The sequence below is a fragment of the Rhinolophus hipposideros genome (assembly GCF_964194185.1).
Source record: "Rhinolophus hipposideros genome assembly, chromosome: 20".
Classification (NCBI taxonomy): Eukaryota; Metazoa; Chordata; class Mammalia; order Chiroptera; family Rhinolophidae; genus Rhinolophus; species Rhinolophus hipposideros.
Genome location: NC_138066.1, coordinates 36231011 through 36255475, shown reverse-complemented (window position 1 = coordinate 36255475; position 24465 = coordinate 36231011). Strand labels below are relative to the sequence as shown.

The following is a 24465-nucleotide window of genomic DNA, read 5'->3' as shown; positions in this document are numbered from 1 at the left end:
GCTGGTTTGCACTGTGTACTTTTTTTTCATTTTTAAGTATGCACTGTTGAATATCATTGCTTTCTTCCTTCCCTCCTACTCCCTCATTCATCCAACCCTTGGCTCCCTTAAGTTGAACATTTTCCAGTACTCTTACAAGTTTAAACACTGCATTTATTTTAAAAAAGAATTCTTATTGCTTAGACTTTTTATTAGCTAAATGAAGAGGCTCATACAGGTAGGGTACTTGTCGAAGCGGAGTACTTGACTTCATCTCGCAGCGCTAGTCCTGTGAAGTTGTCCCTTCTAGCGGCGTATTCCCCAACGTTGGCCAGCCCTGGCACCACACAGCAGCTCAGAGCACTGCGGTATATGCTCATGTCGTGAGCGTCATACCACTCGTCCGTCTTCTCATCATAGCACTCCACGTTAAAGGTGGTGGTAAAGCCATTAAAGCCGCCCACCACAAATAAGAGGTCGTCTACCACCTCAATGCCAAAGTTACTACGAGGATTAAACATCGTGGGGATGGTGCGCCAAGTGTTGGCCACGGGGCTGTAGGCTTCTGCACTCCTCAGTCGATTGGCTCCATCAAAGCCGCCTACCTGTGGACAGCGAAGGAAGATGGTTGGCTGTTAACCCCTGATTCTATTCACCGAGGAGGCCCTTTTAGGGGAAGCCCAGTGATTGCAGACTTCCTTCTTCCACTATCTTCCATGGAAAAAGAGCTTTTCAGATGCTTACGAATGGTATCGTTAAGCTATTTGCTAATTGAAAATCAAGGGGTATCGTCTCTGGTACAAGAGAAACTCACCGCATACACGTGTTCTCCATAAGCAATTACGCCTATTCCACTCCTCCTGCTTCTCATGGGTGCTATGACGGTCCACTGATTACTCTCAGTGTTGTACACTTCTGCTGTAAACAGGCATTCATTTCCGTTAAACCCACCACATATATAGACCTGTGTGAAGATGGTTCCAAGATTATTAAAATTGTTACCTCTGGGGAGTGGAAAGAAAGGGTGTGTATACCAGGGGTGCCAAAAAAATGTATACAAGTGGACACTTTGGTCAATGTTGCTCAAGCAGTATTTCGCCATAATCAGAAGTGCCTGAACACTGATGGTAACCCACTTTGAGCACCTCTTGTCATTGCAGTAGTCAAACGTGACTTGTATTCTTTTGTTATTTGTATATTTTATTACAATTTTAAGGTTTTTTCCTTTCTTACAATGTGTATACATTTTTTTGGCATCCTCTGTATATGGTGGTGGTGGTGGGGACACTTTTGGTACCAGTTTGTACAATCTGAGTTTCTTTTTTCCACATGTGCATGCATTGCTTTCTTTTTTCAGTTTATTGGGGTGACAGTGCTTTGCTTTTTTAATACGTAAAATAAGCAAAGATAATTACAAGGGGCCACTTAGTTATCTGACAGACAGTACTGCAGAGTGACTATATTTCCCCAAAAATAAGACCTAGCCAGACAATCAGCTCTAATGCGTCTTTTGGAGCAAAAATTAATACAAGACCCATTATTATATTATACTATATTATATCCAGTCTTATATTAAAATAAGACCAGGTCTTAAACATTATTTTTGCTCCAAAAGATGCGTTAGAGCTGATTGTCTGGCTTGGTCTTATTTTCGGGGAAACACAGGAGTACTGCCACTTCTGTTTTCCATCCACCCCAAAAAACAAAAGCATTCATTATTTCTGGGCTTGTTTGCATTCACATCTCCTGCACCCCCTACCCCCCAGTTCTTACCTTTCCATAGAGTGTTGTGGCACTGGCATCACTCCTCTGTTCATGCATGGGGGCAATGAGTGTCCATTGATTGGTCTCTGGCTCATAACGTTCAGCAGTATTGAGACGCACATAGCCATCAAACCCTCCCATGGCATAAATAAAATTGCTGAGGACCGTCACGCTGACATAGCAACGTCTGGAGTGCATTGGGGCCACCTGATGCCAAGTTTTCTTGACCGGGTCAAAACGCTTAACGCTATTGAAATAGTCTACGCTATCAAACCCCCCAATGATATAAACATAGCCTTTCAAATAGGCTGCCCCGTGGTAGGCACGGGGACTCTCTTCCTCACAAGTGACATTCACCCATCTGTCTGCCCGAGCATCATATGCCTCAATGGCATTGGTAGGACTCCCACCACTCCAGCCACCAATTGCAAATAGGATGGCGTAGGGCAGGCGGGGCCTGGTGAGTGGGTTGGTAAAGTCAGAATTAGAGGGTCCATTCATGTTTAGGTCATACATGGCCTTTAGGGCATTAATGATGACTGGCTTGCATTCCTCGCTGTCTTTCACATAGTCATTCATCTTAACATTGTTCATGAAGTACTCAGCATGCATTAGGGCCAGGCGAACCTACGAAGGCAATGCAGAAAGTCATTTAGGTGAGGTGAGGGTGCCTGGAAAACCCATATCCTTAATCCTGTTTTACAGTCTACCTTCGAATTATAGTATGATCATATTTTGTTTTGCTTTTGAAATTTACAACTCACAGTTTATTTGTTTTTCAGAGGTGGTATAAATTTGGGTGCTAAGAATGAGCCAGACAGAAGACACCTCAAATGGTCGGTGAGCTAGCCCATTCCTTGGCCACTGGACAGTACTGTCAGACCAACAAAAGCTGTAGTAATTGTTCTGTGATCGAATATCTATGTCTCTATATGTAAAATAACATGAATTCGCACCAAATGGCTACAACTGAGTGCAATACTCATGGTTTGATTACTAGTCTTGGGTTTGGGGAACTCACAGAACACACAAAGGTGAAAGGAAGACCCTCTAGAATTCTTTTGAAGGCCTTTCCTGCTCTTCCCCCCACTATCAGGGAGAATTTTGGTCAAAGAATATAACTGGGGTAGAAGGAAGTAGCAAAGCGAAGGGCAGAGAAAATTGCAAAATTCCAGAAACTAGAAGAAGATGCATTCTATTCTATATAAGTGTATGTAAATACAGCCCTGGAATCTGTCAAACATTTGAATATGGCTCTTAGGACAATCCCTCTGGGATAAATGAACCAAACGAGCAATTAAGCACTCCACTCCACAAAAAAATAAACTTTACCTTGGGAAGCAAAACCGAAATATGCTGCTTCCTATTTTGGGGGTCGTGAGAAATCCATTTTAAAATAGCTTCAAATACAGCATCTTCTTGTTTGACATTGAGCTCATCTTTCTCAATGATATCCTTCAGTTCAATGACTGAGAGCTCTAAAAACTCTGCTGAGACTTTCACCATCTCCTCGAAGTTGTGCAGTATGAACATGTAAGCCTTCTGCCTCAGTTCCGGGCAGTAGTAGTAATCTGTGAACTTGCAGATGCCGATACAATTATCCAAACACAGCTCTGACTTGAGGAACTCACAGCAACCTCTGACGATACCCATGATGTTAAATTGGTCTGCAGCAGCCAGCAGCTTCTCCACGTTGTCCGGAGTGATCGGAACGGACCTCGTGTATGCATATTCAATAATTAGCTTCATCATGTCCGGGGAAATGCCGGGAATGTTGTATATCTTTTTTTCAGTGTTGTTCCAGCCACTTGTGAACAAAGCTCTGAAAGAAAGAAAGAAACTAACAGCCACTGAAACATTTCTCTTTGGTTTGCCATGCTCTCCCCTGCCTTTTCTTGTTGAGAGTTTGGACATTTACCAAAGAGTGTAACAGTGAGTATATCGGAAATAAAGTGGGGTGAGGAAGGGAAGGGGAGGAGGGCAGACTGCTTTATACAGTGGGCAAGAGAACCTTTACAAGAACTTTGACGTTGGTTACTGATCTCCTTCTCCCACTGTGTGGATGGAGAAATTGGAATGTAGAGCTGGGAGTAAGCCCCACATCTCTGTCCCAACCCATTGCCCACCAAATTCTACCTTGCTTAAGGAAATTAAACTTGAGCAATACACTTTTTAGATAAATGTTGTTCAATCAACACAGGTTGGTAACTTAGTCACTTCTATTGCTACCTCCTTGGTCCAAGCCACCGCTGTCTCTTGCCTAGATTATTAGCAGTCACCTCCTAACTGATCTCCCTGCATCTGCTCTTGACACCTCCAGAGTTTATAGTCCTATCCCAGTCACCAGACTCAAAACCTTCCACTGACTTCCTTTCTTAGAGTAAAATACAAAGTCTTTACCAGGGACTACAAAAGTCCCCTGAGATCTGGACCAGTCATACCTCTTTGAGGTATTTCCCTCCGCCTTCCCCCTCACTCCATTCCAGCCCTGCTGGCCTTGCTTTCCTTGAATATATCAGAGATGTTTCCATCTTTGGTCCTTGTACCCGCTGTTCCCTCTGCCTAGAGGCTGCCCCAGATCTCTATATTTCTCACTTCCTCCTCCCCTTGATGTCTTTCCTCAAATGTAACTTTGTCAGCAAAGTGATAATCCTATTTAAAATTGCCACCCATCACTCCCTATTTTCCTTTTTTCCTTAGCACTTATGATCGATATGTAATTTATTTAATGTGTATTCTATCTACCAGAAGGTAAGCTTCATGAGAGCAGAAATGTTTATCTCTTTATTAATTGGTTTATTTCCAGTACTTACTATCGTGCCTGTCACAAAATAAGCACACTTAATAATTATTGAATGAAAAAATGACTACTATTCCACTATGTAACTAGGTACTTTTCTAGGTGTTGAACAAGACAGAATTCGCTGCCCTAATATATTTGTCTTTCTTTTTCTAGGAGGTTTAAGGGAATATGGGCTTAGAGATAATATTCTTATCTAGAGCAGGGGTCTGTAAAATTACAGTCTCTGAGCCAAATTCCGCCCACCTCTTCTTTTTGTACTGCCCACGAGCTAAGAATGTTTTATACATTTTTAGATGGAAAAATGAAAAGTATTTTTTGACACCAGGGAAATGATAATAAATTCAAATTTCAGTGTCCATAAATAATTTTATTGGAACAGCCATGCCCTTTCATTTGGTATTATCTATGGTTGTTTTTCCACTATCAAGGCAGAGTGAAGTAATTGCGACAGACTGTTTGGCCTGCAAAGCTTAAAATAGGTACCATTTGGACTTTTTGTAGACTTAGCTGAATGAGAATTTTTAGCAACAGATGAGACGCATCTTATCTTGATTGGAATCGATTACTCAAACATTTTCAGCTCGTGAACAAAATAGCCCTTCCACTTCCTGGTTTACAATGGTTTTGGCTCAAACTCCCTTTTACTTCTGATAAATATTTCTGGGTTTCTTTCCCTTCATCCCTCTTCCCATCCCCTCAATCCTTGTTAATTTATCACCCTGTTTGAGCTCATCTCTACCGGGGCGTAGGAGTGGCTGAAGTGGCATTGCCATCTAGATTTAAGTAGGAAACCCAGTTCGTGTGCCCAACCTTCCCAAAGGTTGGTTTGAATGAGAAGCAAAGGAAAAAGGCAGCTAGCCCACCAATAGTTGGTTGAAATCTAATTGAAAATCAGAGAGAAGCAGCTCTGGCCCAAGTTGAGCCTTTTCAGAAGACAAAGGAGCCGCGCTACAGGAGTCCAGAACTTTGATAGTTTCCCTAAACACATGAAATGAACCAAAATATTTCAAAATGAGCCCAATTACCCCTTTGGCTTAGTTTGGCAACCCTGTTATACCTAAAGTAGGAACTGCAGCTACAGAGGATGTTCTTGTGGGCATTGAACTCAAAACCATTGACCTTGATGACCACGTCGCAGAGCTTGCCCTCTAGCCTAAGCTCGTTGAAGATCTCACAGGTCATCGCACTCATCTTCCTCTCCATATGAGGTTGGTGGAAACGTGTGGAGGCCGCCGTGGTCTCCATTTCCATTGCACCCTGGGACCAGCAGAGAGAGGCTGTACTCCTAGGGTGTTGGGGAGGGTTGTGGGGGGCCTCTTTAGCCAGCTGTCGCTCCTTTTCCCTACTACATCTTTCATGTAGGGCCTATCAGCCTCCCAAGTTCCAGAATCCTAGACCCGCAGTGAGATCACTCTTAGGATTGTGTTCTCAGGTTCTGGAACTCTCCTGCCCGTCCTCCTTCCTTATCCCCTCCCCCACCACACTACTGCAGCTCACCCCACATACCTCCTTCTTTGTCCCTGTACCCAGAGCAGGACTGTGCCCACCAACACCATGTAAGAGTTTTTGTGAATTCTGGTTCCTGTTCCCACTTCTGTTGCCCAGTTCCATATCCCCGTGGAACCCTGTAGCATCCATTTACCGTCTTCCACTGCTCCACACTTGACTCCTCAGACAGGGAGTTGAAGGAAACCAAGTCAGAGGAGGCAGAAGGGAGAAGTGAACCTGTAATTAGAATTTCATTCTGGCCCTGTTGTCCAGGGCCTTCCTGCCCTCGGAACATGAGGTAGGTACTCATTTTCTAATGATGAGGAGAGGTCCCAGTTAAGGAAGCACCGCCTGGATGTTTAACGGAACTCACTTCATGCCTCGGTCACATCCCCTCCCATCCTGCGGCTTTTTCTGTCAAGCAAACTGTAAGCCTGGAAACGACCACACTTGCTAGGATTTTTGCTCTAGAAAGAGTGGTACCCAGTAACCCCAACTTCTTGGGACCCTCACCCTCCTCAACACAGAGCCCTCAACCACGGTCTTCCCCTAGCGCGCCGTGCAGGGTTCCCGAACCACCAGCCTCTCCCAGCCCATCCTGGGGCGGGGACCCGCAGCCCCCCCGCCAACCCCCCTCTGTCCCTTTTGCCTCAGGAGGGGACGACGCGTGCGCAGTGCTGCCGCGAGGGGGCGGTCCTTGTCCCCGCGCCGCCCACCAGGCTGCGAGCACCATGGCGGATGAGGTGAGGCATATGGAACTATGAGTAGCGCGGTCCCGGATCCCTCGGGTGCGCCGAGACCCCCAGTGGGTCATCTCGGCCCCGCTGCGCCACCCTGGCCAGTAGGTTCTCCTGGCCGGGCCGGAGCCCCCGCTCCGCCCCCTGCGCCCCGGCCCGGCCTCTCAGCGTTGGCCGAGCGAGCCCCGGGCTCCCCTTGGGCCCAGCGCGGTGCCAGAGTCAGCCGTTCTCTCGGGTTTTGGGACAGGTGAGCATCCTGACGAAGGCCACAGTCCGGATGCGGCAGTCCGGACGGGTGCTGGAGCTCGTAGGCGCCCTACGCAGGGGCGGGAGAGACCGCTTACAGGTACCGCCGGGGCGAGGGCGGGCCCGCGAGTCGGGGGCGGCTGGGGAGACGTCCTGCCCGCGTGCCTTCCCGCGGTGCTGCGGACACCTGCAAGGCCTCGGCGGCTAGAAATGGCCAGGGGTCTGAGGGCAAGCAGGTTGGTTCGCCTGTTTTGCCTTGGACGCCCACCTGCCCTAAAACGTCGAATTCCCAGTCTGGTCATTCTGCTTCCTCTAATTAGACAGAAAGCACCCACACCAGGCCCCGGGGCCTTATTCTCCAAACTAACCCGGGTCAGCGGGCTCTCCAAGAAGTTGCAGATGTGGAGATGGGCCATAAAGGTGGAGGCACCCTAGGAAGCACCCAGGGCATTGAGATGGGTGTAGTGAAAAATACAGAGGGGCTCTGAGTCTTGAGTTCCCGCCCCCAACCCCTCATGACGCTGGGCCTCCTCAGGGTTTGCACTGTACTAACTAGGATCAGTTCTTCCTTCCCTCTCTATCCCTCCCCAACTCCCCCAGGGCTTTGCCCACAGACTGGGCACTGAGCTCTTTCACTTTAATGATTATCTCCCCAGCCAGACACAGGCCAAACCCAAAGGAGCCTGTCTAGGCATCATCTCTCTTTTGCATTGTAGGTCATTTCCGATTTTGACAGGACCTTGAGCAGGTTTGCATATAATGGAAAGCAGTGCCCTTCTTCTCACAGTAAGTCACATACTAGTTTGCTTTGTTGGACTTGACAAGATGTTGCTTCTAAGGGTCAAATGAAAGGAGCTTTGTGTTTTTGCAGATATTCTGGATAGCAGCAAGGTCATCAGTGAGGAGTGCCAGCCAGAGGTGAGTTACTCCCTTTCTTTGCGCAGAAATAGCTATCATATATCACTTCAAATGGTTCTTGCTTAGGACCAAAGATTCCAGGATAGAGACATTAGAAGATTCATTTTTTTTTTATTGTTTTTTTGCTCAGGTGGACCAAATCTTAATACACTGGGACAGCTTTTCCTTATTGGCTAAGACATATGATGATTGATGTTTAGAGTATGGATGTTATGCTCACTGCCATAGAGTCTACAAGAGACTTCAGTGTTTGTCGTTTAACCCTCCCCCAACTCCGAGAGGTGGACAGAACCATTATTGTCTCCATTTAACAGATGAGAAAACAGGTTTGGAGAGATTGAGCAACTAACTCAAGGTCATACAGCCAAGATGTAGAGTTTGGCTGTATTTTGTCCCAAACTCTTTCCATTGCATTATGCACTTTCCTTGATAATATAATTTTCCTGAAAGCAACAGGTCTCAAGACTTCTGAATTAATGTCAAAATACAGTAACTCCCATTTCCATAAAATGCATACAAATATTGTAAAGTGATTCCTGTAGCCTTGGAGTTCATTTTACTTTGCTCCACGGACTTCCCGTCAGTGTCCTCTTTCCTAGAGCAGAGCCACGCTAGTTGCACGTTTCTCTGAAGGTTGCTGAGCTCTTTCTGCTGAATAACTACATCATTTAATTCCACTTCGTTATGAAATTCACTAAATTGCATACTAAGTGGTCTGCTGATCTGTCTCATTGGTCAGCTCTTCCAACACTCTGTCATGATTACTCAGTATTAATATGGACAGTGGATTGTAGATAGCTCTTATATTTCTAAAACCTGTCTCTCTGGGGATGCCACTTGTATAATAGCTTAAGGTGGGTTCTGGCTCCACCACTGATTGCCTTTAGCAAGTCACTTTTTTGGGTTCCTCACATCCCTGATCTTACCAATTTCCAGGAAGCTGCATCCACAAATAAGACAATAGGTTTGATTGCCCTCTCTACGATAAAGAAGCTAGAGAAAACCAAGGTTTTGGGGGTTGATGGGCTCCTGAAGAAATGAATAAACCAAAGTTTATGTATAAAACCTTTTTTAAAAAAGAAAAATTATATTCTTCTGTGGACTTCTATTATACTTTCAGAAAAATGTTCTTACACCCAAAAAACCACACACATTGAGAACCTTAATAGGTTGGTGCAAAAGTAATTGTGGTTTAAAAAGTTAAAAATTGCAAAAACCACAATTACTTTTGTACCCTAATACATTTCAGGAGCTTTCTGCCTTTGTCAGTGTGTAATTTTTGCTCTTAACTCTCTTTTGGACCGATGGTCAGGGACTCCATTTGATCTTGTAATATTCCAAGACCATGCATATATTAAAATTAAAATCCTTTATCCAGTCAATTGCCATTATTATTGGGCGCTGTTACTGACTGGCCCTGTGTGACACATAATCCCTACCCCCAAGAGGGTGGAAGGTTCTGGCATGTGGAAGGAAACCTTAGCCAGAGGCAGCACCTGTAGATGCTCGTGAAGTAATTCACCCGATGTTGTCAGTGTGATGGAAACATCCACTAATATGCTGTGTCCCAAACAGTTTTTTCGTTACACTTTCATGATTTTGGTTTTTGTTTGCCATATCTGTGTATGACTTGTACTAAATAGTTTTCTTTAAATTGACCTGCTTTTAAAAACCTGAATGTAATTAACTTATAAAAAAAGGAACAATCTTTGTGAAAGCATGAGTTTGATATGCTAGTTTTTTTTAATATACATTCAAATGAATCCACTAAAACAAATGAACTACTAAAACAAGTATTTATCCATGTACCTCCTAAAGTTAGCTTGTTTACCACCCAAGAAAGTGTACCACATTTGGGGATACACAGCATTGAATCAGTTCTTACTGGTTAAGCCCTGATGACTGAGCTAGTAAATAACAAAATCCTAGTAACCCTCTTATCTGATAGCAAAAGCTCTTTTATGTTGTGATTCTTGGACCTCACTCCTGGGTGAGTGCAAAGGGATGACCAGCTCTGTGGATCCAGTCACTCCCTTACATGAAGTTGAATCTTCTCAGTGATTTTTTTTTTGTCTCATGCTAAACTGTAGGACTTTGCTGGGGAAAACTTGATGGACTAATGGCTTTTCTCTTCATTTGGATACTCCAGCTGAAAGCGCTCCATAAACACTATTACCCAATTGAGATTGACCCACGGCGGACCATTGAAGAGAAGTTACCTGATATGGTGGAATGGTAAGTGACAGTGGTGGTGAAATCTCCTGGTCCTTGTGATGGACTGGCCTAGGAAGGGGCGTATTTCTTCCCTTTGATAAGATGACAGGCTTCCTTCCCTTACTGGAAGCTTAACTGAATGCTATAGGCCCAGCTATTAGGACAAAGTGTCTAGACACACCCGGGACTCCTTGTAGCTGCTGCTAGTGTGGGGGACCACCGAGAATCCCTGGAATGAGTTAGAAGCCCCTTGGTTTGGGAAAATGAGTGCTTTGGGGAGATAACCCTCCTATAGAAACCAATATCACTGGACAGAGCCCCTGTTCTACAGAGAGAGGGGTCACAAAGGAAGGGATTCAGAACAGCTTTGGCTTCAGCAGTTAACACACCCAACCAACTCTTGTCTCTCTGCTGTGTTGCTTTCTCACCTTTTTTTTTTTTTTTTTTTTTTTTTTTTTTTTTTGGTTAAGGACAGCCAGAGTCCTCCAGAAAATGGCTTTGTGGAAAAGGATGAGGCCTCCATTGTCAATACTTCCAGAGGGGCCTTGGCCCTAAAAAGGGAAAGATCACTTTACTTACTTAGTGATTTGAATGTGGGGCTTTGTGGGGTGTCTGTTTCTAGGTGGACCAAAGCACACGATCTCCTGTGTCAGCAGAAAATTCAGAAGTTTCAGATAGCCGAGGTGGTTAGAGAGTCCAATGCAATGCTTAGGTAAGTTGCTTGCTCTGGAAAACATTCGAAACTGGTTTGCTCACAAAAAAGAAGGTGGGAAGAAGTAGAGAGGAGTTCGTTGCTAGGAGAATCAGAAGAGACATGGCACCATGAGCACCTGAAGTGGGGAAGGTCTTGCTTTTCCTCTCTGGATACAGCTGAAGGGGTTTCTATTATACCCTTGGGTGCTTCCTAGGAAACAGTCTGCTGGTAGTGGACGTAGTGGGAATGTGCCCAGGGCTTCATCGCCAAGAATCAACAGCATCTAGTTGATTTTTTTCCCAATTGTTTATACATGCTTTGTAAAATGACTTTTGGGGTCTCCATGGTAACTGGTATTCTTTATCCAGACATGGGAGAGACCCTTGATCATCAGCAGCCTTCACAGTGCAGGTCTCTCTGCCGGAGCGTGCTTTTTTTTTTTTTTTTTTTTTTTTAGATTTTATTAGGGAAGGGGAACAGGACTTTATTGGGGAACAGTGTGTACTTCCAGGACTTTTTTCCAAGTCAAGTTGTTGTCCTTTCAGTCTTAGTTGTGGAGGGCGCAGCTCAGCTCCAGGTCCAGTTGCCCTTGCTAGTTTTAGGGGGCGCAGCCCACCGTCCCTTGCAGGACTCGAGAAATTGAACTGACAACCTTGTGGTTGAGAGGACGCGCTCCAGCCAACTGAGCCATCCGGGAGGCAGCTCAGCTCAAGGTGCCGTGTTCAATCTTAGTTGCAGGGGGCGGAGCCCACAATCCCTTGCGGGACTTGAGGAGTTGAACCGGCAGCCTTGTGGTTGAGAGCCCACTGGTCCATGTGGGAATCGAACTGGCAGCCTTCGGAGTTAAGAGCGTGGAGATCTAACCGCCTGAGCCACCGGGCCGATCTGGAGCGTTCTTTACTGGAGGAGGGATAGGAGCACGTAGAGGAAGGAGTCGGCATGGGTGTCTGTCCTTAGGATTGTGTGTCCTAACTGGGGAGAGAGGCTAGCTCATGAAAAGCCACGAGAGTAAAGACGTGTGCAGACTCAGTAAGAGCTCGGTGGGTTGCGGTGTTCCTCAGTCAGTCTGTCCCAGGATAGCTGCCTGGCGTGTTCTGCCGTTGACCCTCACACAACATGGGTTTGAATGTGCTGGTTCACTTATACGTGGATTGTTTTCAGTAAATATCCTGTTGGCCCTCTGGCTTTCACATCTGTGGATTCAACCAACCGCACATCGTAAATAGTATTTTCAGTCTGGTGTTAGGAGTCCTCAGATGCAGGGGACCAACTGTATGCATCGTTCCATGCCATTTTATATAAGGGACTTGAGCATCCTTGGATTTTGGTACCATGGGACTCTTGGAACCAGCTCCCCTTTGGGTACTGAGGGACAACTGTAGTTAAGTTTTCGGGGAGTCAAACGTTATATGTGGATTTTTGACTGCTCAGGCTCAGCACCCCTTACCCCCATGTTATTCAAGGATCAACTGTAGTATGGAAACAATAAAAAGAAGTATGAGCCCATTCATATGAAGTTCAAGGATAGGCAAAACTAATCAGTGGTGATATAAAGTCAAAGTAGGGGGGTGGCATGGACTGGGAAGAGGCATGAGGGAACCTTGGTCTGGTTGGGAATTACATGGGTGTATACATACGTAAACAGTAATTGAGTTGAACACTTAAGAGTAGGACACCTGAGCCATTCACTAGATATATTTCATACCTCAATTTAAAATGTTTTTGTTTTGTTTTTAAATTTAAAAATGTAATAATATAAGCCAAATAGAAAGTAAAGAAAAGAAGCAGAGGCAGTGCCCTTTGAGAATCCATTCATCTCTTTTCAGGGAGGGATACAAGACATTCTTCGACACCCTCTACCAAAACAGCATTCCCCTTCTCATCTTTTCTGCGGGCATTGGTGATATCCTGGAAGAAATTATCCGACAGAAGAAAGTATTCCACCCCAATATCCACATTGTGTCTAACTACATGGATTTTGACAAAGATGTGAGCCAGATCTTGTTTGGGCTGGGAATGGGCAAGGAGTGGGGACCACCAACCAGGGCACTTCACCCTAAACCTGGGGAGGGGAAGGAGAAGGCATGCTGGCTTCTTTGTCCTCGGGCAGTATTTATTTACTTATGCCTGCTAAAGACAGTTACTTCTAAAAGACTCACTCTTTGGGGTTTGGCCAACGGTTAGCTCTCACCCCTGGGGGTCACCCAGGCCCCATGTCACTGGCATGGGTCATGTGCCATCCTAGGTGCTCAAGGGCTTGGGCTTTGACTTATTTTCCTAGAGCCAGAAGTGGGCTGCTCTGACTTAGCCATGTTCTAACTTTTTTTTTTTTTTTTTTTTTAAGATTTTTATTGGGGAAGGGGAACAGGACTTTATTGGGGAACAGTGTGTACTTCCAGGACTTTTTTCCAAGTCAAATTGTTGTCCTTTCAATCTTAGTTGTGGAGGGCGCAGCTCAGCTCCAGGTCCAGTTGCCGTTGCTAGTTGCAGGGGGCGCTGCCCACCATCCCTTGTGGGAGTTGAACCGGCAACCTTGTGGTTGAGAGCCCACTGGCCCATGTGGGAATCGAACCAGCAGCCTTCGGAGTTAGGAGCACGGAGCTCTAACCGCTTGAGCCACCGGGCCGGCCCCATGTTCTAACTTCTTAAAACCAATGGCTGGAATGTCCATCCTTTTGAACTACGGTTAGGACGTGACCCGCGCCTGTGGCTTGGGCACCCGTGTGGCCTAAACAGTGCTTGTGTCACAAGCTTCATGTGATGTTTAATGGTCCCTGTTAGTTTACACCAGGGGTTACAAACTTTGTAAAAAGCCAGGTAGTAAATATCTTAAGCTTTGTGGGCTATACAACCTCTGTCGCGACTACGACACTCTCCTGTGCAGAAAAGCAGCCATAGAGAAGATATAAACAAGGCGCATGGCTATGTTCCAGTCAAACTGAATTTATAAAAATAGTCCAAGCCTGGCCCACGGGCCCTACTTTGTCGACCCCTAGTTTAGACTACAGTGAGATTTAGGCGTTATCTATAGCTTTCATGATTTTCTTTCCTTTGTGCAAGAGACAATGGAAAACTGGCGCCAGACAGGTCCCTGTAGCCCTTCTGTCTGTCTCTTGTCTTGGTTCTTTAGGGTTTCCTACAGGGATTCCAGGGCCAGCTCATACACACATACAACAAGAACAGCTCCATATGCAAGAACTCCGGTTACTTCCAGCAACTTCAGGGCAAAACCAATATCCTCCTGTTGGGAGACACCATGGGGGATCTCACAATGGCTGATGGGGTTCCAGGTGTGGAGAACATTCTCAAGATTGGCTTCCTAAATGACAAGGTAGGGAGGGGACCAGGACTTCCTCCTTGGTTGCTTGCTTCTCTTTCAGTTCCTGTTAACACATGCTTATCGAACACCTTCTGTGTGCTAGCCATTGCATTAAGTATTAGAGGTACAGAAGTAAGACACAAGCCATATTCCCCAGGAGGATAGTCCATATTCTTCTAGGAAAGCAAGAGATAGCCAGCGATTAACGCTGTGTGCTCACCACATGGCACGAATCCAGAGAGGCCAGGCATTTCATTAGAGCCTACACTTGCTGAGTGCTCACGATATGCCAGGGACATTAATCCACTTAATCCTTATAACAGCCTTTTGAGGTAGTGACAGTTATACCATTTTACAGATGAGGAAACAGGCAAGGAGGTTAAGTAACTTGCTCGAGGTGACATAGTTTAGGAAGTAGTGGGGCTGATTACCAGTCCTCCTAAATCACCGCTGTGAGGCATGATTGAGACGGGAGATGTCAGTGTTCAGGATGTGGGTTTATAATGTATAGAAGAAAAATACAAGAACAGACCAGGGGCTGACGAGTGAAAACAGTGTGGTCATACAGAGGCCATAGTGTGATCTCAAGCTGGAAGGCCCCGGTCCTCACTCAGCTAGCATGTGCTGAGGTTCCCGAGAATACCTGAGCCTTATGAAAATCAGTCAGATAGATTAGAGGTAACGTCTGGTTTTTACATTTTAATCCTTGTCACTGTCCTTTTGACATTGACCCCACGTTTAATTGTGGCAGCCAGTGCCCACTGCCATCTGCGTCTCCAAAGGGCAAGTCCCTGTGACTTTGAACTTCTCTTGGGGAGCTGTGGCTTCCCCAGCTCCAGGTGCTTGAGAGTCAGAGGCAGTGGGCAGAGAGCAGGGCATTTTGGGGACTCTCAGCCTCCCTTCCCCCGGGCAGGTGGAGGAGCAGCGTGAGAGCTACATGGACGCCTATGACATTGTGCTGGAGAAGGACGAGACTCTGGACGTGGTCAACGGGCTGCTGCAGGACATCCTGCACCGGGGAGACGGGGTAGGGATCCACGGCTCCTGAGTGTGCAGGCGTGGGGCCAGTCCCTGCAGGCCGTGACGAAGAGGGCGCCTCGCTGGGAGGCCGCAGTGTCGGGAGCCTGCTCCTGGTGTGTGCAGAGGAAAGCCCAGTGCATCCAGAAGCCGCGGGGGCCTCGCCCCTCCCTACTCCTTTCCCTGGCGCCTTCTGTGTGTGTTCTCCAAAGCCTGAGGGAGCCCTGCCAGGTGGGAGGCAGCAAAAGCCATTCCAAGTGAACTGTGGACCTGTAGGGTGTTTGCATTCCAGAAATCATTTGGTCCAGGATTCCTTTTTTCAAAATTTTTAAACACAGGAAGCTGTTCTTCAAACAAATCGAATGTGTAAGACATCAAAATAAAAAGGAAAAACCAGAGTTGTTCTGATTTGGGGGGGCGGGGAGCAGAGCCTGTACCCCTTGGTCCTGGAAGTGCAGGAACCTCCAAGGACCCTCTAGGACTCCATGGAACACAGTTTGAAAACCACCCAATTAGCCCATAAGACCCCCTGAGCACAGCCTAATTCTGTATGTGCGGAATCTGGGTGGGCAGGTGGGGTTGGAAACGTGTTTCTGACCTGGAATGGTTTGGCTTTATTCAGATGCAGCCCTTAAACTTGACATTCAGTTGGGTCTGGTCAACCCTGTCTGCAGAGCCTCTTCTTTAGGGGTTCCCAAAGGGATTCATTTGGGTGTGGATTTTCCCTGGTGCCCTTGGCTCCTGTTCCTCCTCTTGTGGGTCCAGGGCCACTAAAATGGACGATATAAGGCGGGTTGAGACCAGGGACCTGAAGGGAGAAGGCACTCTGGCAAAGTAAAATAGAAGTGGTTTATGCTCGATTGTCTTGCATTGGGCTGTCTTTACTGTTTCTTTCCTTTCTCCCCCCTCCCTGTTGATTTGGGTGGTCAGGAACTACTTGAATTCTTACAGGGACCTTTGGAGGAGCAAATGGAGACCCGTTCACCTGGCGTTCTAGCCTGTCCTCCCTCAGGGAAATTCAGTCCCTTGCCGCTCTGTGCACCTAGATGGATGGTGTGCCATTTAATCCTCACAGTAACCTTGCAGGTAGGTCTAGTGTACAGGTGGCTCAGAAAGGACCCGTAACTTGCCTGAAGTCCATAGCTAGAAGCTAGAGCCAGGGTTGGAGTGTTTCTGACCAACGCCGGGCCTTGTCTCCTGTTTCATGATGCCTGCACACGGGCTTCTGTTCAGGGCTGTCCTGTTAGGTCTGGGGGACGGACGGTTACCATCTGAGGCTGGATTTGTAGCCACTGTCAGACCATGAGGTAACTTCAGAATGCCTTGGGACCAGGGAGTATCAGTCACTGGTCGTGGGCAGAGGTCACGTCTCAGGAGATCCTGGGCAAGAAATCAGTGCTTGTGGGGGCAGTTCAGTGACCAGTTCCATCATTTTCTCTCCCAAGCACCTCCTCTAACCCATCTGATGGTTTGGGTCATCTCCATCATACTGGCAGGGCAGATGAAGGCAGATGGCCTGACTGCTGTCTGAAGCGAGTCTTCTCCCAAGACACCAGAGGCTTGAACTCAATTACCTTTCCTCTGACAGAATGGATCTGGAAGGTGGTAATGGGCCCACAGCCAGGAGCAGGGAGAGGTGGGAATGTTTTGGAAACAATCTATGTGAAAGAGTGGAATTTGACCTGTGCGGTTTAATCCCTGAGATTTGTGTGTTGTGTTTGAGGTCAGGGGCCTTGTCTTTCCCTCTCTTGGGACAGTTAGGAGACAAGAATCATCGCCCACACCTCTCCTGTGGTCACCCACTCCTCTCCTGTGGTCACCCACTCCCCATCCTCCAGCAGACGGGCTCCCTCTCCAGTTAGGGCCCCTGGGTCAGGCCTCCGGGAGGCAGGAACCTCCAGAGGAAGAACGAGAGCTAGGGACACAGTGCGATGGGGCAGGAAAAGCCTGCTTTGTTCCCCTTGCTTCCCAATCTTTGGGTGGAAGGGCCTCCCCGCAATGAAAGACCACTTCCTGAGGCCTCTGGTTTAGTCTTTTATTTGGCACAAAGGAAAAAGATCTGACACCAGTTTTGTCTTTTGAGTGTGTAGAGCTCCACCCATCTCTCAGCCTTCAGTCCCCAATAAGCCCTTCCACGTTCATCTCAGCCCCGAACCGAGGATTTCATTTATTTCCTAGCTTTAAGATCCATCGAAGTAGGTTTCTTTACCCCCCATCCTTTCATTTTCTTCCTCTTCCTCAGTCCCGTAGAGAAGGCGGCCCTCTTTAGGGATGAAAGGTGACAGCCCAGCCCTGACCTGTAGCACCCCAGGGGAGAGATGGGGGTGGGACCAAATAGGTGACATAGGGCTGCCCTCCTAGAGCAGCCCCCTTCCCTTGGTGCCAGCCAGAGCTGAGAGCGGGTGGCTGGGGGGACCCTGCCAGCCCTGGTTCATGCTCCGGGGGAGCTGCCATGACAGGAATGGGGGCTGGAGGTAGTGGAAAAGGGATGGGGAGGTAAAGTACAAATAGAGGGAAAGTTTGGGGAAATAAAGAAATGATGAGCTTGGCCTTTCTCAGTGTCTGGTGACACGGAGGTGCGGGTGAGGGGCCAGCAATGCTCCCATCCAACCCCAGACTCCACCAATCCCCAGATTGACTTTGTAACTCTTGTAAGGAAGTTTGGCAGAATTTGTAAGGAAGTGGTGTGGGGTTGGAAGACAGAAACCAAGTAGAGGTCTGTGCTGTGGATATTACTCTTGGGCTGGTGGGAAGACCAGAGCTGTCTCCTCTGACCACTTCTCAGATGTTCTCAGACCTCATCGCAGCAGAGGGGACAGTGACTGTTAGGAGTCAGCCCCACTGCCCACTGCCCCCCCCAGAAGTGGGCCTTTGCGTTTGGGCCCAGGCCCTCAGAGCTCCTCGTGGACCCGCTCCTGATCCTCGTCCGACTTAAGCTTGAGCTCTTCAACGGTGATCTTGCCATCCTGGTTGCGATCCTGGTTCTGGAACATGTCCCCTATGGTTTTCTCCGGGTCCTGCCCCGGCATGAGGCGTCCTTTGCCCTCACTAACTTGAGACTTGATGAAGGTGGAGAACTGGGGGTGAGGAGAGCACAGGGGAGGGTGGGCATGAGGGTCTTGCTTGAGCAGCTGTGGGTGGCCTTGGCCAGGACCCCCGGGGGGAAGCCAGCCAGTGAGAACTGAGAGGAGCCGTTGCTGGGGTCCTAAGCAGGGCCAGGGCAGCGGTATGGGGGAAGGGCTGCCTGTGTGCCAGGAGAGAAGGCAGGGACAAGGGACCTAAGGCAAAGTGACCAGCAGGGGGGCAGGAACGTGGGAGCAGACAGGATGGACAGGGACCACGTTCTTGCTAGATGCCACCATGCAAGGTGGCTTCTGCTGGGGTGAGTACGGGGATGGTTGTTTGAAGGATTGAACTCCTCACCCACCTCCTCTGGGGGGACCTCGCCATCCTTGTTGAGGTCCATGTCTTCAAAAAGGTTGGCAGGAGGGTCCTCGTGCCACACAAACAGGTAGCCTTCAGGCACCCCCTCCTCCCGCGATACCAGCTCCACCTCAAACATCAGTACAGCACTGCCAGGGACCCCCCGGGCTGGAGGGAGGGAGAAGAGAAGGAAAGAGTTCCGACCAGGCCAGGATCTGGGCCTGGCTTTGCAGCCTGCCCAGGGTGCTCCCCAGCCTGCAAGCCTGTTTCCCCTCTTTGGGACTGGAGAATGGGGCACTGGATGTTTACAGAACCATCTGGAAGCGGCAAACGGAGATCAGACCAGTCTCTGCCCCTCACCTCCACTCTCCCCATGTGCCAGGTGCGGGGGGACCACGAGCTGCCGCCTCTCTCCCACACACATGCCCTGCAGGCCCTTGTCCAGGCCTTCGATCACCTTGTTGGCCCCCAGAGTTGCCTCCTGGGGGACCCCATAGTCATGCCTGGGGAAAAGCAGATTCCAGGTCAGTGCCCTTCCTTGTTCCTGCCAGTTCACATCCCATTGTCCCTCCAACTCCGGTTCCCAAGTCAGTCTTCCTGGCGCTGGCCCCACGCAGCACAGTGCAGGGCTCTACGGTTCAGAGATGGGGTACCCATCTCATTTTGCCAATGCCCCTGAAGTATGTCTTTGAGGACTCACCTCTCCCTGTTTCAGTTCCCCCCCATAAAGTGAAATTGCAGCTCCCCACTGCTAGCTTCCCCTTCCCTTCCCCTTTCTGCCCTTTCTGCTCCCCATAGATGGAGTAAAGGGGGGTGCTATGAGGAGGACTCCCCCTGCCTGGGCCCACCCCCCTGCCCAGCCCTGGTCCTGGCCCTGCCCCAGACGTACGAGGAGAAGAGCTTGGTGCCATCTAGCAGAGAGCAGTTGTAGTGGTAGCGAACAAAGTCCCCAGATTTGGCGGTCTCGTTGCAGGTCTCGGGAGGCCAGGCCAGTGTCTTGATTTCCACGGGGTCCGCAGGGTTGTGGAAGTCGATGACATGGACATCGAAGATCAATACAGCCGAGCCGGGGATCTTGTCTCCTGAGAGCAGAATGGTGGAGCAGGTCAGCTTGGAGTCTAGTAGGGGCTGTTCAAGGTTTCCATGAAACTGCCCTGGGGTTTCAGACGAGGATGGGATGGGGTGGGATGTTTGTCCACATAATCAATTCTTTTGGGGAGGGAGGGACCTGCCAGTTAGAAAGCCCTTTACATACAGTCTTATAACCTCCCAGCAACTTACCCTGCTGATCAGTGTGAATAGTCCCATTTTATAGGTGAGGACACTGAGGCTTCCAGCAAAGCTGGGTCTCAAATCCAGGTCTCTGCTTCCTAGGGCTATGCTGTTTCTGTTCTTCCATAACCATCCCCCTCCCCAAACTCAGGAGTCCTTCTCCAAGATGGAAGGGGAGAAGTGGGGGGACTGCCCTGGAGAAAAGGATGGAGTCTGTGTGGCAGGAAATGGGTGGGTGACTTTTTTGTGATGGGAAGGGCAGAGTAGGGGAAGGCCAGTGAGCAGTTGAGGAGAGGAGCTGAGGTACAACAGGCCTACCAGTCCCGTTCTCCCCATAGGCCAGGTGCGGGGGGATGGTGATCCTCCGGCGCTCCCCCATGCAGGAGCCCTGCAGCCCCTGGTCCATCCCGGGGATGATGTAACCCTGCCCCACGTAGGTATTGTACGTGTGGTTGCGGGAGTAGCTGCAATACAAGGTGGGAGGGCCAGCAAGGGAGTCAGATGGGCCCCTGGCCTTGCAGGCAGCTCAGAGCCACCCACAGCCGCTGCCTGGGTGACCCCAGTATCTGGTACTTTCCTTCCTGTCTCGGCTTCTTGCCTTCCCCCCGCCCCACCCTTCCTCCTCAGGACCCCGCTGACCTGGAATCGAAGAGGGTGCCATCCATCAGGGAGCCATTGTAGTGGTAACGCATGAAGTCCCCAGCCATGGCTCTGCGGACACAGCCGGCTGGTAGCTCCAGCGTCTCCAGCTGGACGGTGTCCTTCGGGTTGTGGATGTCAATCAGTAGGACCTGGAAGACCAGGGAGGCCTGCGGGGGGATCACAGTCCCTGGGGAAGGGACAGGCTTGTACCATACAGGTGGATAGCAAACCAGGGCTCCTTCTCGCCTCAGGGAAGCCTATGTGAGCGCCCTGCAAAAAGGTGCTAACCCTGCTCTCCATGGCTCTTCCCTCGCCCTCAGCAGTCCTGTTTCTTGCTCCTCCAGTGAGCCCTGAGCTGGGTTCCACCTCCCTCCTACCCGGCCCCAACCACCAGCACCCCATGCTGAACCTTTGTGGGAATCAGAATAAAGCACTCTTAGTGAGGTGATCAGCAAGGGCTGGATTTCATCCCTACTTTCCTCCTTGGCTGGGTGCCCTCGTGCAGTACACAACCTGAATAACAGTATGTGGCAGCCCACTTCTGGAGAATCCCCCTGTGTGCCTGCCTGCCCTCACCATAGCCTTTCTCGCCATAGGCCAGGAATGGAGGGATGATGATCTTCCTTCTCTCTCCAGGACACATGCCCAGCAGCCCCTGGTCCATGCCCTTGATCAGCCAGCCAGAGCCCACGTAGGTGTCATAAGTGCCGCCCCTACTGTAGCTGCAGAGAATGAGGTAGAGATGAGGCTGCTGGAGGTGGGAGAGCAGGATGGGCCCTGGACTGCCCCCAGGCCACAGTCCCCAGGGCTCCCTCCAGCCCTTACCTGGTGTCGAAGGTGGTACCGTCCAGCAGGGTGCCGTTGTAGTGATAGCGGACAAAGTCGCTGTCCTGGACCATTCGGGGGCAGTGGGGCGGGCGCAGCAAGGTGCTCACCTGCACGGTGTCTTCCTTGTTCCACACATCCAGCAGGACCACGTCGAAGTAGAGGGTGGCATCCGGGGGAATGAGCCCCGCTGTGAGGGCCGGGCAGGTGGAGCTCATGTTCCCTGTAGCTCCCAGGGTGGTGGGTGGTGTGGAGGGCGGAGTATTGTGCTTGGACTCCCCCTGCACCCCCTCTAGTTCCCATTCCTCCTCATCACGATATCCAACCCAGGGCCCTGTTATTTCCCTTCCTCCCACCCCAGGGCAGGAGACAGAACCTCTAGTCCCAGACCTGCCGGTATTCAGGCTGCATATGCAGCTGACCTTGGGCAAATCACTCTCCATCTCTGAGCTTCAGTTTTCTGCCCTGGGGTCCTTTCTCTGCCTGACAGTCTCCTTCCTCCCCGCGCCAGTGCCCCAGCCCTTCTCACCCACACCAATGCTGCCGTAGCCCAGGTGAGGAGGCACGACGAGGCGGCGCCGCTCGTTGACACACATGCCCATCAGGCCTCGGTCCATGCCAGTGATAAGGCGCCCCACGCCCACCACGATGGCCACCAACGTGCTGCGGTCATAGCTGGGGGGCACAGGGGATACTGTGGACTCAGGTGTACATACAGGTGAGGGCGCACACAGCCAGATGTTTCCCTCTGCCCATGGTCACATATGCACAGGTGTTACACACACGCACCTGCACACACAACCCTCCCCCATGCACAGGTGTAGAACCACAGGCTCCTCACTGCCCTGCGAGGTCAGAGGTCACCTGGGACCCCCAACTTAAGAGGCTGGGCTTTTCCAAAAAGGAAGTCCCCAAGGAGTCGAAGGGCTTTTATTCCCCTGGGGTGGGGGTGGGTACAGGCCTGTCTGCTGTTGCTATCTGCTGATGGCAAAGCAGTGCTAAGTACTTCCCCAGGGGAAGAGGAACAGGTAGTGGGTACTTAGAATATGCTGAGTAAATGCTTGGCATTTTACATTCACAATCTTATTTAATTCTTTCCCTTGTGAAGTAGGCATTATTGTTTTCATTTTTCTTATGAGAAAAATTGAGACTTGTGAGGCTAAGTGACTTGCCCAAGGTCACAGCTAATATGTGTCTGCGGCTCTCGAAAGCCCATGTTTGTGCCTCTGTACCATCTATTAGGCAAGGGGGAAAGGAAGGGGACACAGAGCTGGTGAAGGGATAGGGATTGGTCCTCAATTCTGAAAGAGCCTATTCTAAAACTGCCGTGGCTTTTATTTGTTCTTAGTTATAGTTTTCATTTAAGCTTTCAGAAGTTAGAGGAGGCTGGGAGGTTTTTATTTTGACCAAAGGGGCCATGGATTGTGGGTTTTCCAGGCTCAAGACTGCATGAACCGGGTGCAGCCAGGCTCCCAGAGTCCCCAACAGGGAACTCACCTCCTCCCACCCTCTCCCCGAGTCCTGGCGGTCAAGGGCTCAGGGTTGTACTTACTCCTGGCCTCTGCCTATACCTCACGGTGCTCACTGGGCTGGTTTTCTGACTGACCTGCTCCCTTCACAGTGCTTCTGTGAGGGCCCAACCACCAGTTAAATACTATCGGGGCATCCAGTCCTCCCAGAATCAAAGCTAAGCGATTTGAACCAACTTTTTAATCTCCATTTTAAGGAAAGTAAAGTTAAAGTGACAAAATTTCTTGTCCATGGTCACAGCCTGGATTGGAACCCAGGGTCTTGGACTCTGGAGTTCGTGTTCTTACCCAATATACTGCCTGCCCATGGCAACTGATTTCCCGTGGGCCAAGCTGTGTGTTTTGGGGAAGGGTCTAAGAGGGACTGACTTTTGGGGGTTTCACATATGTCACCAGGACCCACGGTTTAACCAGGGCTGACAAGCTGCCCCCACCAACCAAAGTGGACTTGCCAGAGCAGAAGCCAGTCTCTCAAATCTCAAGGCTGGCAAGATGGGCGGCAGCCCTGGCCTGGTAGAGCTAAGATGGAGGGAGGTAGAGATGGAGGGAGGTAGAGGTGCAGGGAGACCCGGGAGGGAGTTATGAAAACCCTTTGAGGAGCCCACGGCAGCATGTGACACGTAGACAGGCAGGGTCCCTACACGGAGCTATGCCCTATACTTTGAGATACATCCTACTGTCTTATAATGCCTGCCGCTGAGGCCGGCTGCTGGGAACCGCTACGCTCTCCAAAATAAAGTTTTATTCCCTGTTCTCTAACCTGGGGTTGAAATCCGAAGGGAGTCGGGTGGGTGGGAATGTAGAGGGTCCCAGGCTTAGACCACTAGGGGATTCACTTGCAGCAGAGACCTGCTCTTATCCCCAACACTGGACCAGAAGGTCCCCCTCCCCATGTATTTAAATAAAGTAAGTAAATAGAGCAGGTCACCTTGATTATCACACTCGGGAATGTGGGGAGCTTGTGTGAAAGAAATTGGGGTCCTTGGAAAGGCAAAGATTTGAAATTGAGAGCGGAGGATTTATCTTTGGGGAGATGGATATCTGGGCTGCCCCCCCCCACCCACTCACCCAGGGTACTGTATTTGGGGTTAGGGGATCGTGGAGTACCAGAATGTAGACACGGCTTTAAAGGGCAACAAGGGAACCCAGGACCTAGCAGCGCCTGGCCTGGGCTTAGGGGAGTGGTGAGTCTGGGGCCACCCAACCCATTACCTCGAGTCAAACTTCTTGCCATCCTCAAAAGTGCCGTTGTAGTGATACCGCACAAAATCCCCCATCTGTACTTCCCTGGGACAGGCCTTGGGGATATGGTACCTCTCGATGACCACGTCTTCCAGGGGGCCCCCGGCCGGGCTGGCGCGGCCCTGCCCCCTCCCCACCGCCTGTACAAGCAGCAACAGTATCGGCAGCAGCGGGGCCCGGAGGAGGGTGTGGCTGGGGGACCCCGCGCGGAACATGGTGCCTGGAGCTGGGATGGCCGGCAGTGAGGGCAAGAGAGAGAGAGAATCGCAGCCAACCTCCTTCCCCCTCTTCCCTGAGCTGGCTCCCCCCCTTCCTGTCCTCCTTCCCCACCCCCGCCCTGGCTGGTCCACGTG

General features: G+C 49.7%; 3 protein-coding genes across 4 annotated transcripts; 1 reads left to right on the top strand and 2 right to left on the bottom strand.

The window, feature by feature from the left end:
* Positions 1 to 112: 112 nt before the first annotated feature.
* On the bottom strand, positions 113 to 5914 carry KLHL10 (kelch like family member 10). The gene is made up of 5 exons (XM_081028389.1): positions 5604 to 5914; positions 3076 to 3565; positions 1753 to 2370; positions 794 to 943; positions 113 to 584 (listed from the first exon to the last, which is right to left on the bottom strand). Exons 1-5 carry the CDS (start codon positions 5795 to 5797, stop codon positions 210 to 212), a joined length of 1827 nt encoding a protein of 608 aa, XP_080884515.1. The 5' UTR covers positions 5798 to 5914; the 3' UTR covers positions 113 to 209.
* Positions 5915 to 6711: 797 nt separating this feature from the next.
* Positions 6712 to 17733, top strand: NT5C3B (5'-nucleotidase, cytosolic IIIB). 2 transcript variants are annotated; one of them, XM_081028387.1, is made up of 11 exons: positions 6712 to 6777; positions 7019 to 7117; positions 7734 to 7803; positions 7889 to 7935; positions 10085 to 10170; positions 10772 to 10861; positions 12670 to 12832; positions 13974 to 14174; positions 15076 to 15189; positions 16131 to 16265; positions 16625 to 17733. In XM_081028387.1, exons 1-11 carry the CDS (start codon positions 6766 to 6768, stop codon positions 16634 to 16636), a joined length of 1029 nt encoding a protein of 342 aa, XP_080884513.1. In that variant the 5' UTR covers positions 6712 to 6765; the 3' UTR covers positions 16637 to 17733. The 2 variants fall into 2 exon arrangements, with proteins under 2 accessions (XP_080884513.1, XP_080884514.1); XM_081028388.1 differs by lacking the exons at positions 16131 to 16265; positions 16625 to 17733 and having other exon boundaries at positions 6722 to 6777; positions 15076 to 15575.
* On the bottom strand, positions 17202 to 24405 carry FKBP10 (FKBP prolyl isomerase 10). Its single transcript, XM_081028386.1, has 10 exons — positions 24083 to 24405; positions 21871 to 22016; positions 21342 to 21531; positions 21093 to 21238; positions 20514 to 20703; positions 20193 to 20338; positions 19492 to 19684; positions 18963 to 19105; positions 18607 to 18770; positions 17202 to 18256 (listed from the first exon to the last, which is right to left on the bottom strand). The coding sequence occupies exons 1-10, from the start codon at positions 24325 to 24327 to the stop codon at positions 18071 to 18073; spliced, it is 1749 nt and encodes a 582-aa protein (XP_080884512.1). The 5' UTR covers positions 24328 to 24405; the 3' UTR covers positions 17202 to 18070.
* Between the last annotated feature and the right edge of the window lie 60 nt (positions 24406 to 24465).